The sequence below is a fragment of the Tasmannia lanceolata genome, unplaced genomic scaffold, assembly GCF_043159265.1.
Source record: "Tasmannia lanceolata isolate RefF3 unplaced genomic scaffold, GAP_Taslan_0.1 ptg000006l, whole genome shotgun sequence".
Lineage (NCBI taxonomy): Eukaryota > Viridiplantae > Streptophyta > Magnoliopsida > Canellales > Winteraceae > Tasmannia > Tasmannia lanceolata.
This window is the reverse complement of record NW_027518683.1, coordinates 44,166,462-44,181,971: the sequence shown is the minus strand read 5'-3', so window position 1 is coordinate 44,181,971 and position 15,510 is coordinate 44,166,462. Positions and strand designations below refer to the sequence as shown.

The following is a 15,510-nucleotide window of genomic DNA, read 5'->3' as shown; positions in this document are numbered from 1 at the left end:
ATCTGATGTCATTGGTAGACAAGTCGACAAAGAGAAAATAATAAAATTGTTGGAATCAGATGATGAACTTTCTGTTATTCCCATAGTTGGCATGGGTGGGCTTGAGAAGACTACTCTTGCGCAGTTCGTCTATAACGATAGCAGGGTTGAGAATCATTTAAACTGAGATCATGGGCTTGTGTGTCTGACGATTTTGATGTAATAAGAATAACAAATAAGCTGATTGAATCTGCAACAGGATCCAAATGTGATCTCTCCAACATGGATGTCATGCAGCAGCGTCTCCAAGAGTTACTAAGGATCAAAGATTTTTAATTGTTCTAGATGACATGTGGGATGACAATCAAAATCATTCGGACAGTCTACGAGTGCCCCTTGGAGTTGGAGCAAAGGGAAGTAAAATTATTGTAACTACACTAAGTGAAAGGGTTGCAAGGATGATGGGCACAATTCCTTCCCACTCTTTGGAGGGGTTACCAGTTGATGATTGTTGGGGATTGTTTACTCGGAGGGCAAGAATTTCAAATGCCCATCCGGAATTGGAGGAAATTGATAGGCAAATCCTGTGGAAGTGCAATGGCCTGCCTTTGGCAATAAAGACATTGGGAGGCATCTTGTCTTCAAAAAGGAATGTGAGTGAGTGGGAAAGCATCTTGAAAAGCGAAATATGGAAGGATGAAGAAAGTGAGATTTTGCCAGCTTTACGATTGAGGTACCACCACTTACCAGCAAATCAAAAGCAATGTTTTGCCTACTGTTCCATATTTCCGAAAGATCATGAGTTTCAAAAGGTTGTGTTGGTTCAACAATGGATGGCTGTGGGCTTCATTCAGCCCAAAGGAATCACACTCCTAGAAGAGATAGGTGCGGACTTATTTGATGATTTATCGTTAAAGTTTTCTTTCAATATTCGCATCAATTTGGTGAGACTTCAATATACAAGATGCATGATCTAGCAGAATCCATCTCAGGTGATGAATGTCTTAGAATGGAACATGATATGTCACGAACCATCCCTAAAATGGCCCGTTATATATCATGGATAAAAGAGGATTTAATATCTTTGGAGGACTTATACAAATTTAAAAGCTTACGCACTTTTCTATTGAACACTCAATTTTCCTTCAAGACACCAATCATCAATGATCCATTCACGGAGTTGAGATTCTTGCGTGTGTTGGATTTGAGTTGGACTGCAATAAAAAAGTTTCCAGATTCGATTGGCCAATTGAAACACCTACGCCACCTTGACCTCTCTTACACGCACATCGATAGGCTGCCTGAATCAGTAACTAGTCTCTGTAATCTGCAAACGCTAAATCTGGTGTGTTGTTTAAAACTTGAAGAGTTACCCAAAGGCATCACGAATCTGATTAATCTACGACATCTTGATTTAGATCAGAACTTGTGGTACTCAATTTCTTTGCCATGAATTGGAAAATTAACTTCTCTCCAAACATGGTCGAAATTCACGTTGTGTAAAGAGAGTGGATGTCGGATAGTAGAGTTGAAGAACATGAGGAACCTTAAAAGGGAAATTCACATTTCAGGTCTTGATGATGTGGTAAACACGGAGGAGGCAAAGGAAGCCAATTTGAGAGATAAAAAACAACTTAATGAGTTGGAGTTGGAATGGAATGGGTATGATGATAATTCAGAAGATGAAATAGTTAATGACGAGAGGGTATTGGAAGGCCTCCAATCCCACACAAACCTCAAAAAATTACTCATAAAATCGTACGGAGGTCTCAGCTTCCCAAGTTGGATCGGGCATCTCTTTAATTTAACAAGCATTACCTTTAGCGATTGTCGAAAATGCGAACATCTCTTGCCTCCTGATGGCCATCTTCTCTATCTTCGTGAGCTTACATTAAGCGAATGCCCAAAGCTGCAGGTGTTTCCCAAAGCCAACCTTCTTCCTGCCCTCACAATGTTGGATATAAGTGATTGTGAAAATTTGAGTGCCCTCCCGATGCTCTCATCTCTTTGTGATTTAAAACTAGGGAGGTGTGGTGAGAATCTATTTGGCTCATTAGCGCCTAACCTCACCTCTCTTTCCATATTGACTATCACAAAATTTAAACGCCTAGGCTTACTACCATGTGGGTTCCTGCTACCCTTAACTGCTCTTCAGAGGTTAAACATAGAATGCTGTGATAAATTGAGGCATTGGCCCAAGTTCTTGTTGCAAGAACTGCCCTCTCTCCAACATTTGAAGATCTATGACTGTTTCAACCTAAAGTCCTTGAAAAATTAAGAGGAGGGGCTTCCCACCACACTCAAAACTCTTCAAATCCATGGTTCTAGGCTCAAGTCCATTCCGACTCGACTGGAAAATCTCACCTCCCTCAAAGAATTGATAATTGAATATTGTCCTCAACTCCATTCCTTGTTTCCTGATAATACAAATAATGACCATGGCCTCCCCATCACACTTCAATATTTTAAGATATCAAGTTGTCCTAAACTGAAGGAACGGTGTAGCGAGGGCGGACAAGATTGGCCGGCAAGGCATAGGTGTGATCTCACTCTTTATTTAAATGTTCTCCACTATTACATTGTTATAATTGAAATCTCCATAATTTTAAGAAAAATAAAAATAATTGGGCCAAGAAAGATCCTTCCCTATGAAATACACGGTAGCATGGACGAAGCATCTAAGAAAAAAGATGTGGTTTCGATTTCAGGATTAGAATCAGTGCAGGAGGTTAATCAATGGAATTCGGTGGTGTAAGAAGCTTCTAGAATGCATGTGAGATTGAGGAGTGAATGGTCGAACTACACTCAGTTTCTGTTCCTCGACATCCATAACCACCATTGGTAACAATAACAAAATTAAATGTTTATTTTTCATTTCTGTTAACCAAAATTTCAGAATGTCTGTTTGTATTGTATGATTCCTGTTTTTTAGTGATATTCCTCGAGTCTTCAATACATTCAGCCCACTCCAACAATAGCAACCATTTCAATTTTTTATGGGTATGCTTAGTTTTCTTTTCATATTTTAATGTTAAAAATGCACGACATTTCTTTTTTATTTATTTTTAAATGGTCTGCATTTCTGTTCTTATAAATTGCATTTGTCTTCCAACTTTATTGAGACAATATTTTTATGGGTTTTGTGTTGTTATCATGGTTTTGTTCGATTGCTTGCCTATGTTTGGAGATTTCATTTCCTCTTTTTCCCTCTATTTGGCTTCTTGTATCCACTCTTTTATTTATTCATCACTGCTTTTGGTATAATTTTGATGGGTTTGTGTCCTTTCTTTCTTGAATGATTTGTTTTATATATTTGTTTTTTCTGAGCTCATTTCTTTTTCCTTTTCTAATAGATTGTGGCATCAATTCCTCACAGCCATTTTCTCTTAGGCTTTGTTGCAGACATGCTAAAAAGAAAGTACCTATGAGACACCAGTGGTATGAGAAATGCAATCATTTTGAGAATGTTTTGAATCATTCTGGCACCATGATGATGATTCCGGGTGTTGATTAAACTGTTTAATCAGATTTCAACTCTAAAGCTTCAGCGACTGCCTCAGTGGAAAGCAAAAGAAAGAAACTCTTTGGTCATGGGAAAGCGATCATAGCAAAGAGCATTTCAGGTTGCCTTTCATTAATTTTCATGGTGTTGGACGTGTTTCAGATTGAAAAAGTTTCACCAGAAGGACATACAACATCCCGAATCTATCTGTAAATTATATTGAAAACAACAGGATTTGGTGGAATCTCAGGTAGCTTGGGGGTGAGATGAAATTTACCTGTGACAGAATTTTTTTATTTTTATTTTTGGAATGATTACCTGTCACTGATATCAACCATTTTAAGTTAGTTGAAGGACGTATATGCATGGCTTTTCTTGGTTGCTATTACCTTTGGTATTCTGTAGCCTTTCGAGTTAACATGGGTGGTGAAATGCTTGGTTTTTCATTTTTTTTTAATTTATTTAGGTCTCGCGAGTGTGAAGCTAAGGCTTATGAGTGAGAAAATAACAGGACAAATCTGCCTAGTTTGTCGTCAGCATTCTTTCCAGAATTGATATTTTCCCCTTTATTTCTCTGTGTTTTGTAGTTTTGGATCTTACTATGGAATATGAAGATATGTAAAAGAAAACAAAAAAAATTAGCAATGATATGTAAAAGAATGGATTGGAGTCAAAACTCAAATTTCTCTATATTAAGTTCTAAATCTGTTAGTTTCCAATTCCTCTAGGTGATGCGGTGAATATGTTACTTTATCATTACTGCTTGTTCTTCTAAACTATCAGTAATTTTCGATGACTCCAATCCATTCTTTCCAGTTATTACTTTTCACTTGAAGATGGCATTCTGTTGCAGGGATGATTACTAGATCAATCAATCATGGAATTTTACAATTGGTGAAAAAGCAAAGAACATCGGAGGTCTGAAGTTTCCAATAGTTACAATTTTAGGTCTGATCTTTATGTTTGTTTTCTTGGTCTGATAATTCTGCCTTGGATTATATGAATATTATAAATGATCTCATAGGAGATTTTGTTTGTTATAAATTTGGAACTTCTGTGTAGAACTGAAGGACCTTTTTAATCAATAAGGTCCTGTCCGTTTGAGATTCTGACAATCGATTGTGAGCCCAATAATCGTTATTGGGGTTGATAATCGGTTGTTACAATCTCAAACGAACAGGGCCTAAGGCATTAGGTAAAATCTATGGTATTGCTCGTGATTGAGTTTGTATTCTTTCTATTTATGAGTCCAATAATCGGTTTGGGGCTCACAATCGGTTGTTACAATCTCGAACGAGGAGGGCCTAAGGCATTCGGTAAAGGCTACTTTGAATTGAAAGTGATGTTTTGTCATAAACCTTGTGCAGGAGAATATGGGGAGCAAGACAATTCAGTTGTTCAGTTTCTCTTGTATTAATGCGACAGAGCAGCAGGGATTAAGGATTTTCTGGAAGTGCATACATGGGAGGGAATTGTTTATGCAATCAAGGTTAGACAGCCCAAGAGTATAGACCTCGGATCAAGAGCACTGAAAATATTTCCCTTAAGGCTAAGAACTTGGTTACATTATCTGTTTCAAGACCAGGAATTTTTATCGGTCTGCTGAAATCTGTTTAAGGCCCCGACTGAGGAGGTCTGGACAAGCAATACAAATGTGGAAAACCCAACAATGTACAAAGAAAAAGAGGATGACAGAAGGTCGGGGCGTAGAAAGTTGAATATCTCCAAACTATCCCGTTTGACCCCACCCTTGGCTAGTCGATCCGCCTCTCACTATTAGCTGACCTCCTAACATGTTGAACTCTGACTTAAGCCCCTGCAATCTGATCGTGTATCTCGTCAAAGACCTCTGCGAACCTCCAAGGAGGGAATGTGATCTGACCAATCATCTAATAACATTGAGAGAATCTCCCTCGACCATGAGATGATCAAATCAGTTATTTTCGTTGACAGAAGGATCATAGTTGTTTTATTGTCTCTTACACTTTCTAGGTGATGCCTTTGCTTCATCATCCTTCTCGCCGCCAGCTGAAAGTGCTCCGGTGACACATATTCTGAATTGACTATACTGATTGTTATTTGAATGGTGATTTTATTAATTGAATGGTGATTTTTATAATGAACTGATGATGATAGAAAATTTCAACAAAATACATCTTCAGTTTATACTAAATTATGTTGCAAAATACCTCAGGTCTTTTTTTTTTATTAGTAAAATACCTCAGTTCTACATGCAACACACGTGCATTTTTACTAGTGGGTTAATAACATCAAAGATCTAGTGACGTGTTGTCGCGTATGTCTGATAATTCAATAATACTACATTTCAAATGTAATTTGTATAATTATTTATATATAATACATACACCACATTTCACATGCAATCCTAAATACTATCTATAAAGGCAAAATCGTGGGTTTTTTTCTTCCACCCTTTCTTTTTATTTCCAGTCGTGTCCCACAGCCCAGGGCTTTTCTGTTCCCATCTTTTGGATAAATTCTCTCCGTGTCCTGCTCATTTTTGGACTGCTCTTCCCACGGCACCGACTTTATTGGTGTCATTTTTGGCATTTCCTTGGACGGCTTACCCATGTGCTCGTGATTGAGTTTGTGTTCTTTCTATTTATGAGTCCAATAATCGGTTTGGGGCTCACAATCGGTTGTTACAATCTCGAACGAGGAGGGCCTAAGGCATTCGGTAAAGGCTATGGTATTTTTCGTGATTGAGTTTGTGTTCTTTCTTTCAAAGATTAATTTACTCTACTACTTTGAATTGAAAGTGATGTTTTGTCATAAACCTTGTGCAGGAGAATATGGAGAGCAAGCCAATTTAGTTGTTCGCTTCCTTGGACGGCTTACCCATGTGCGTCCGTCCAAAAACAATGCAACGTGTTTCCTGCCTTCATTTCTCTTACGCTAAATACTCTTCATGGTCATTTCTATGGCTATGATCAGTTTAGATACATCAACAGCTGTTTGAAATACATGCGTCGTGTCATTCATCAATTCAGTGATGTATATACTCTTCATGGTCATGGGCATGGCCATGATCATTATATATACATGGACAGCTGTTTGAAAATACAGCCCATACACACTTCATGGCCATGGCATGACTATGATCATTTTACCTACATGGACAGCTGTTTGAAATACAGACGTCATGTCATGCATCAATTCAGTCATGTACGTGTTATGAAAAATACACAATTTCCTAAAATCCTAAAATATACCTACGTTAAGATAACAAAATGCCATCATCCCAATAGGGTTTGTTATTGTGAGCTATGGTTTTCATGGTTGTGATGATCTTAGCAACCTCCAATTGAAATGGCTCTGATCAACTTAAATAATTCTAATATATAATAAATTTTATTGCTTAATCATGAAAATTTGGCAAGTGTGCTACACCCTTTTGAGTAAAGTTTGACGAGTAGATTAAATTTTTTTAAATGTAAAAATATAAAAGAAACACATTTTTAAATGGCTATGAAAACCTATTTACATTTCTGCTCAAGTAAAGTTTTAATTTTTTTAAGCAAATTCAATAGGTTTTAATAAGCACGCCGTCCACATTATTCGGGTGATCGAAAACATTCATCTATTAGACCTTGTTTATGTGATCAAAACCATTCATTTCTTGGACCTGCTCTTAGATAGGGTGCGGCCAGAATGTCTACTTCATAGGATGGTCCTAACCCTCCGATTGTTGGATTTTAAAAACCTCCACTGACATTACTGAAGGATGTTTAGAATACAAGTGTGGAACACTTAAAATATATATAAAAAAGTATTCGGGTGATAAGAACAATTCATTTGTTGGGACTAGACTTAGATAGGGGTTCATTTGTTGGGACTTGACTTAGATAGGGTGTGCAGAATGTCTTATTCGTAAGATATATGATCCTAACCTTCCGATTGATGGGCGTTTAAAATGGAAGATGCAAGTGTGAGAAACACTTAAAATTTATTAAAAAAATTATTCGGATGATCAGAACCATTCATTTGTTTGGCCTTTCATGGAACTGTATGGTTTTAATTTAGCTGAAGTGCTCCTGAAGAGCTCATGTTCAATTACTAATAGATTAAGACATGCACCAAAAACTTTAATCATACGTGCATTTTTACTAGTTCATATAAATATAATTAGGTAACACGTACTGATATATTATATTACTAATGCACTTAGGATTTTGGTTTCGATATTCGTTTCAGTTTCGGTATAGTTCCAGTGGGGATGGAAACAAAAACATTTCGGTCGTTTCTTGTCGGTTTCGGTGGAAATATAAAACCATGTTTATGCGCAGATTTGCTAATTTTTTTTTCTTTCTGTTTCAAATATTTGCACCATGCTTGAATTGATTTGTCTTTATGGGGTGCTTCAGTAGTTATAGAACCATCATCTTGCACTTTATTGGATTAGATTAACGTCTATTGATGTTTAAATTCAGAAGTTATATATTTCAATAAATGTTCTAATTGTGAATGTCTGATGCGTTTGCTTAAATTGTTTGTAATCGTACGCATACTGCTCCAATTGAACTGAACCCCTTTAACACTCCTAAAAGTTCAATGGATCTGATTGTGAATCCTAGGTGTTCATTAAACGGTTAAAACACAGATTGCAATTTCTAAGTTCTATGAATTTTGTGATTTTTTTTTAAGATGGGGGGGGGGGGCAAGTATGCCCTAACTTGAGCCTAGGATATACTTTAGTAATGATTGCCTTTCTTCTCCAGCACCATAAAAACAAAATGTTCTCAATGCACCATGTCTTCTCATTCTCAATGGGTCGATTGCACATATTACAAAAAAATGGGAATCAATACAAGTATAATATAGATTGAAAAAAAAATCATAAGCATGTTCTGCCCATGGTTTTAAATTTCGACTGAAATCCGAAATTTTGGGTTTCGGTGGAGATCGAAACCGAAATCATAAATAGTCGAAACTGTGATTTATTTCGACCGAAATTTCGAAATTTCAGTTCAAATTTCGTTTACTCCGAAATTTCGGCCGAAATTTTAGGGATTTCACCCAAAAATCTTGAAGTCAGTTAATTACTTAATATTTTCCCAAAATTTCGGCCGAAATTACCGAAATTTTGGCTGAAATTTCAAGTGCCATGAGAGATAGTACTAGACTAATAGATAAGTCTTTAGGATTTAGAAAATATGATGTAGGTACATACATTTATAATCTTAATTCCACTCCTTTATAATTCCAATCTTATTTTTGTTTCTAATTCTACTCATATTCTAAACAATGGTTCCATCATCGGTTTCTACCTGGACATTGGCTCCCCATGAAAGTGGAAGTACTTCGTGGAAGTTTACGAGAGTCCATGGAGATCTTGTAAAAATACAAGGATGCTTAAGGAAGTCCATGCAAACAATGGAAACTTGAGATGGAATGTCGAGAAATGCTAGAATAAGCCCAAATGCACACTTAGAAACCATGTGTTGTGCAGAGGGAGAGATGGTAGACCATCTTTTCATTCACGAGAGCTTCATGAGGAAGATATGGTTCTTCTTTCTTGATTTATTTGGAATCGATCATATGGTGGAGACTCGAGTCCCCATTGCTGGTTTGGAAGGAGAGATATAGAAGTATCTTCAAGAGACCCAGCAAAGGAGACCGTAGTATTAGAAAAAGATTGTATCTTGTGTGATGACTATGAGAAATCATTCTTCTGAAGTTCGGAGGCTATTTGATTGTTAGAGTATGCAGCGGCCACAAGATCGATAACAAAAGCAAAAAGTAAAAGAATAATTAAAGCCACAGACAAGAACACAGAGATTTTACGTGGTTCGGCAATATGCCTACTCCACGGGGCAGCAATGGAGACTTCTTCTTCACTAATCAGAGAGAAAATTACAGAGTACACACTCACCCTCTCAAATAGAAAACAACTCAAGAACAACCCTTTACAAGAGAAGAACCCGCCCCTTTGAAGAGAAAACTGTTCTACCTCTCTCACACAAGGATTTCTCACTATTTGCTCTCTCACAAAGTATTTAGCCAATAGCTTATTTTTAGAGTTATTGTATACGTGGGTTTTCAAACCTAGAAAAACTAGGCTTCACATCCTACGTGTGGCCCGCTCTCACTATTTTACAAACCGTAATAGATAGGCACAAAGGAAGAGAGTCGATGGAGAGTTGTTTCCGTTTAGGAAACTAACTCCTCAACAAAAGCCGTTCTCAACATTCTCCCACTTGAAGCCTAGTTTCTTCTAGAGTGTAAAAAACGCTCCCACTGAATCGCTGCCCAACGTCACCATTCATCAAGTGACAACAAGCGCGAGAGAAGTTCTGCACCACACAAACTTCTCTCTAATGACGGACTTCGTCAATATATCAGCAACATTGTCATTGGTGTGAATCTTTTGCATTGAGACATTTCCATCTTCCACAACGTCACGAACAAAGTGATATTGAACATCAATGTGCTTGGTAAGAGCGTGATAAACAGGATTTCTTGCCAAATGCAATGCGCTCTGACTGTCACAATGAATTGTCACCTTCTTTAACTTGACCTTAAGATCTTCAAGTAACCTCTTCAGCCATATAGCTTCTTTACATGCATGCGTAGCTGCCATATATTCAGCTTCTGTCGTAGACAAAGCAACTATAGACTGCAACCTTGACATCCAACCAACCGCGCCATTGGCTAAAGAAAACACGTAACCCGTGGTCGACCTTCTTCTATCAATGTCCCCTGCATAATCAGCATCTACATAACCAACCAAATCCAAACTTTGGCCACTATAGCAAATAGAAGCCTCAGAAGTACCCTTCAAGTAGCGAAGGATCCTCTTCACAGCAGTCCAATGATCTCTCCCCAGATTTGCCATATACTTACTAATTGCTCCCACTACTTGCACAATGTCTGGTCTGGTGCAAACCATGGCAAACATAAGACTCCCTACTGCAGACGCATTTGGTACTCGAGACATTTCTTCCTTCTCCGCTTCGGTGCCAGGACACTGCTTAGAAGATAATCTGCAACCAATAGGAATTGGAGTACTCACTGGTTTGACGTTCTGCATATTAAAGTGGCACAGAACCCTTTCAACATAACTCTTCTGAGTTATCCAGAGTTCCCTATTCTTTCTGTCTCTAAGTACTGTCATACCAAGTATCTGATTTACTGCCCCCAAGTCCTTCGTATCAAACTCCCTGGCCAACTGAGCTTTCAAAGTCACAACATTAGCTTTACTGGTTCCTGCAACTAACATGTCATCGATATAAAGTAACAAGATAATGAAACCACCATTATCCAACATACGAATATCAGCACAATGGTCAGCTTCACATATAACAAATCCGAAGCTCAAAATAAAGGAGTCAAATCGCTTGTACCAACACCTCGGCACCTGTTTTAAACCGTGTAGCGATTTGGTCAGCCGGATTCTTTTTACTTTCTTCAACAAAGCCTTCGGGTTGAGTCATATAAATTTCTTCATTAAGATTTTAATGCAAAAATGTTGTTTTAACATCTAACTGCTCTAATTCCAAATCAAGCACTGCCGCCATCCTCAAAACAATACGAATAGTAGTGAAACGAACAACTGGAGAAAAGATTTTGTTGAAGTCAATACCTGATTTATGAGCATACCCTTTCGCTACTAATCTGGCTTTGTATCTCTCGATGTTCCCATCAGCATCTTTCTTTAACTTGTACACCCATCTGCAACCTATAGCCTTCCTCCCCTTTGGAAGTTTAACTAACTCCCAAGTCTGGTTTTTATGTAGAGCCTCAATTTCCTCTTACATAGATATTCTCCACTAATCTGCATTTACAGACTCACAAGCTTCTTTAAAATACGAAGGTTCATGCTCCTCTGTAATGCAAGCATAAGCGGTAACATAATCATGTAGCCCTGTAGGAGCTTTGCGGTCTCTTGCAGAACGACCTTGGTCACCTTGAGTTTCAAGTTCTGGTACATCAACATCAACATGCTCATTATCACTATCCTCCTCCTCATCTTCCTCAATGTATGGTACATTTGGAAGATTGAGAAGATTTTCTAAAGACTCCATATCAAACATCTCTGTTATACGCGAGTTTGGCTGCACTTTCTGCAATGAATCTTCTCTGAAGACAACATCTCGGCTAACAATAATCTTGTACGCAGTAGGATCCCACAACCTGTACCCCTTTGTTCCTGATGCATAGCCAAGAAAAATACACTTTCTGGACCTTACGTCCAGTTTAGTTCTCTGGTCTTTAGGAATCTACACATAAGTATCACAACCAAAAGTACGTAGGAAAGAGTAATTAACAGGTGTTTCAGACCATACCTCTTCAAGAATTTTGCAATCACGTGCAGTGCTTGGAGAACGGTTCACCAAATAGCAGGCTGTGCAAACAGCCTCTGCCCAAAAACCATTGCTCTAGCCCAGCTGAACTCAACATACTCCTACCATGATCCATGAGTGTACGGTTCATGCGCTCTGCCACCCCATTTTGCTGTGGAGTACCTGGAACTGTAAACTGTCTGTCTATGTCGTGCTCACCACAAAAGTCCTTCGATTCATTATACTCAGTCACATTATCAGTTCTCAGACACTTAATTTTCTTCCCCTATTGGTTCTCAACCAAAGCCTTGAACTTTTTGAAACAAGAGGAAGTATCACTCTTCCTTTTGAGCATATACACCCACACCTTTCTAGAGAAATCATCAATAAATGAAACAAAATAATTTGCACCTCCAATGGATGCCACAGGAGACTCCCACGTATCAGAATGAATCAAATCCAACACATCTTTAGATTTATATGTAGAAGTGGAAAAACTAGCTCTATGGTGCTTACCAAACAAACAATCCTCACAAAAATCGAAACTTATAGATTTTAAACGAAAAAGTAAATTACGATCAGGGAGTACCTTTAGTCCACGCTCACTCATGTGACCCAATCGCCGGTGCCATGTCATAACAGACTCAGTCACGGCATTTGCAACAATAGCATCACCAACCACGGTATCCCCAATCAAACGGTACAAGCTTCCCTGTAGCTCTCCCTTTGCAACAATGAGTGCCCCCTTCACAATCTTCAATCGACCATTTTCTCCAGAAAATTTGTAACCATCTTTGTCAAATTTTCCCAATGAAAGCAATTTTTTTCGCAGAATCCTGACATCTCCAACTCCCACTATTTTACATGTGTTATTATCACCCATGTAAACAGTTCCTCCATCACACGACCAGAAAGTATAAAACCACTCCCTGCATGGTGTCATATGGAATGAAGCGCCAGAATCCAAAATCCACTCAGCAGAACTAATTTCTGGTGGAAAAACAGACAACACTTCACCATCTTCTGAAGCACTTTCCTTGGCTAAATTTTCATGGGAATTCTTTGAATTAGACTCATAATCATGCGAATCAGATTTGGGCTTATCTTGATTCCCTTTGCGAGATTTACAATTCTTTTGCAGATGACCCTTCTTCTGGCAATTCCAATACCGTAAATTTTTCCGCCGTTTCGATTTGGATCTTGAATTATGTTTTGTATCACCACCTCGCTCCATGGATCTTCCACTTACCATCATTGCATCACCCGAAGAGTCCGCTCCAGATTTTCTGCGACTCTCTTCGGATAGCAATGTAGAAACTACAATCTCCATCTTGAGGTTTTTCATATTACCGAAATTCATAATCAAGCTATCCCACGAACTTGGCAAAGTACATAACAAGAGACTAGCTCTCTCTTCCTCATCAATTTTAACATCAACAACAGTCAATCTACTAATGAGGGTGTTAAATTCATTAAGGTGTTCTTGCAATGAAGACCCATCTTTCATCCTTAGGTTGTATAATTGTCTATGAAGGAAAATCCTATTTGACATAGATTTCCCTTCGTACAGATTCTTCAATTTGTCCCATAAACCTTTTGCAGTGGTTTCATCTGACACATTGAACAATACCGAATCATCAAGTGCAAGAAGTAAATCGGCCAGTGCTAATTTATTTTTCTTTTGAAAAACTGCATCAGTCATATCAGTAGGCTTTTTTTCAATACTCTCAATCGCGACCGCACAACCCTCTTTGACCAAAACCGCGTTCATCTTCAATTTTCACAACGCGTAATTTGATCCGTTGAATTTCGGCACTTCAAATCTCGTCGAACTTGAACTAGCCATCTCAACCTGAGCAACCACGATCAACAATCAATCTTGTGTGAAGATCTGACAACCTGTATAGCTTTGATACCAGTTCTTAGAGTACGCAGCGGCCACAAGATCGATAACAAAAGCAGATAGTAAGAGAATAATTAAAGCCACAGACAATAACACACAGATTTTACGTGGTTCGGCAATATGCCTACTCCACGGTGCAGCAACGGAGACTTCTTCTTCACTAATCAAAGAGAAAATTATAGAGTACACACTCACCCTCTCAAATAGAAAACAACTCAAGAACAACCCTTTACAAGAGACGAACCCACCCCTTTGAAGAGAAAACTGTTCTACCTCTCTCTCACACAAGGATTTCTCACTATTTGCTCTCTCACAAAGTATTTAGCCAATAGCTTATTTTTAGAGTTATTGTGTACGTGGGTTTTCAAACCTAGATAAACTAAGCTTCACATCCTACGTGTGGCCCACTCTCACAGTTTTACAAACCGTAATAGATAGGCACAAAGTAAGAGAGTCGGTGGAGAGTTGTTTCCGTTTAGGAAACTAACTCCTCAACATTAGCCGTTCTCAACATCGATGTCTTCCATCTATTGAATGTGATTCACTTAAGTGCAATATGCTCCAATCACCAGCAGCTAGGAGGCTGCCTCCTAGCCCTATATTAGTTAAGCTGAATTTTTATGGTTCTAGCTTAGTCCAAGCTTTGCTGGTAGTGGTGGACTTATTCAAAATGATGAGAGCATTATCAGATGGGCCTGTTTGGTTCTGATAGGTATGACGGATTCTAAAGATGTAGATGTCCTAGCTTTCTTGAGAGGGAGTTGGCTTGTGGATTCCTCGCTCCTTAATTCCCTAGTGGTGTAAGGGCACTCGCTCACTTCATATAATGGGTGAATGTAGGGTCGAGGTATCATTGGATATTTTTTTATGCCGGAGGAGATTGTTGATATCACCTACTAAAACCCACCCAAACTTAACCTCGATTCAAGAAATCATAAAAAATTCCCTATAGATAGAAAATGTAAATACCCGAATTACCCTCCCTCTAAAACCCACCCAATCGGTGTAGCATACAAGGAATTGAATGCTCCATTGCTTGGCATTCATACTGGCCATGGCAAGCACAAGGATGCACATCCTGACTCTTGTCCACTATTTGTATTTATGCAGTTTTGATGCTTTACATGTGAACTCTGGAGCAATTTGCATGTATAAAATCAGGTATGCACATCCCGACTCATGTCCACTCTTTATATTTATGCACTTCTTTCAATGGATAGGTAATTTCTTGTAATTTTTATTTTTTGGAATGATAGAAAAATATTATATGAAATGAATCCTATAGAAAATTAGCCGACCCTGACTAGTTTGGGACAAAGGCTTTGTTGAGTCGAGTTGAGATACAGAAATATTATCAGAGAAGAGAACATCTTTTGATTAGTGTCAGTTCATGTGTTATAGCATAAAACATTTTCTCCGATTGATTCAGACACTTATAGTACTTGATCATGGTTTAGACCATTTCATATTTTCTTTGTTGAATACAACCTGATTCTGTTGCATGCCACTAATTCAGCGTCTCGAGAATGTTGACCCTAAGACTATGAAGTATAAAGAGAAGCTGAATCCCTGTGTGATTTCATTCTATATCAAGTTCAGGAAATAGTTATAGTGAAGTGTTATTTGCATATTATATGGCTTTGTTCCATCAAAACATCATTCTGTTATGGTTTATATATTTTTTCAGGCATATTTAGCTAATGGAGTTCCTCAGAATCACATGAAAATTGCATCCTTTAGGACCTTTGGTCAAAAGGTAATCAATTTGTTAATTTTACGTTCACGTATATTTTCCTAGTTTTATTATTGATTAAGTGCAGTTC

The 15,510-nt window shown here is 38.1% G+C and overlaps 1 protein-coding gene across 1 annotated transcript in view; it reads left to right on the top strand.

The window, feature by feature from the left end:
* LOC143879048 (uncharacterized) overlaps positions 1-15,510 on the top strand; it is a 32,590-nt gene that overhangs the window by 11,279 nt on the left and 5,801 nt on the right. Inside the window, exons 3-8 of the mRNA XM_077381248.1 lie at positions 277-923; positions 1,130-1,301; positions 1,551-2,012; positions 4,335-4,399; positions 4,849-4,970; positions 14,798-14,848. Of these exons, the coding sequence (XP_077237363.1) occupies positions 277-923; positions 1,130-1,301; positions 1,551-2,012; positions 4,335-4,399; positions 4,849-4,970; positions 14,798-14,848 (1,519 nt within the window). The remainder of the gene's footprint in view (positions 1-276; positions 924-1,129; positions 1,302-1,550; positions 2,013-4,334; positions 4,400-4,848; positions 4,971-14,797; positions 14,849-15,510) is intronic.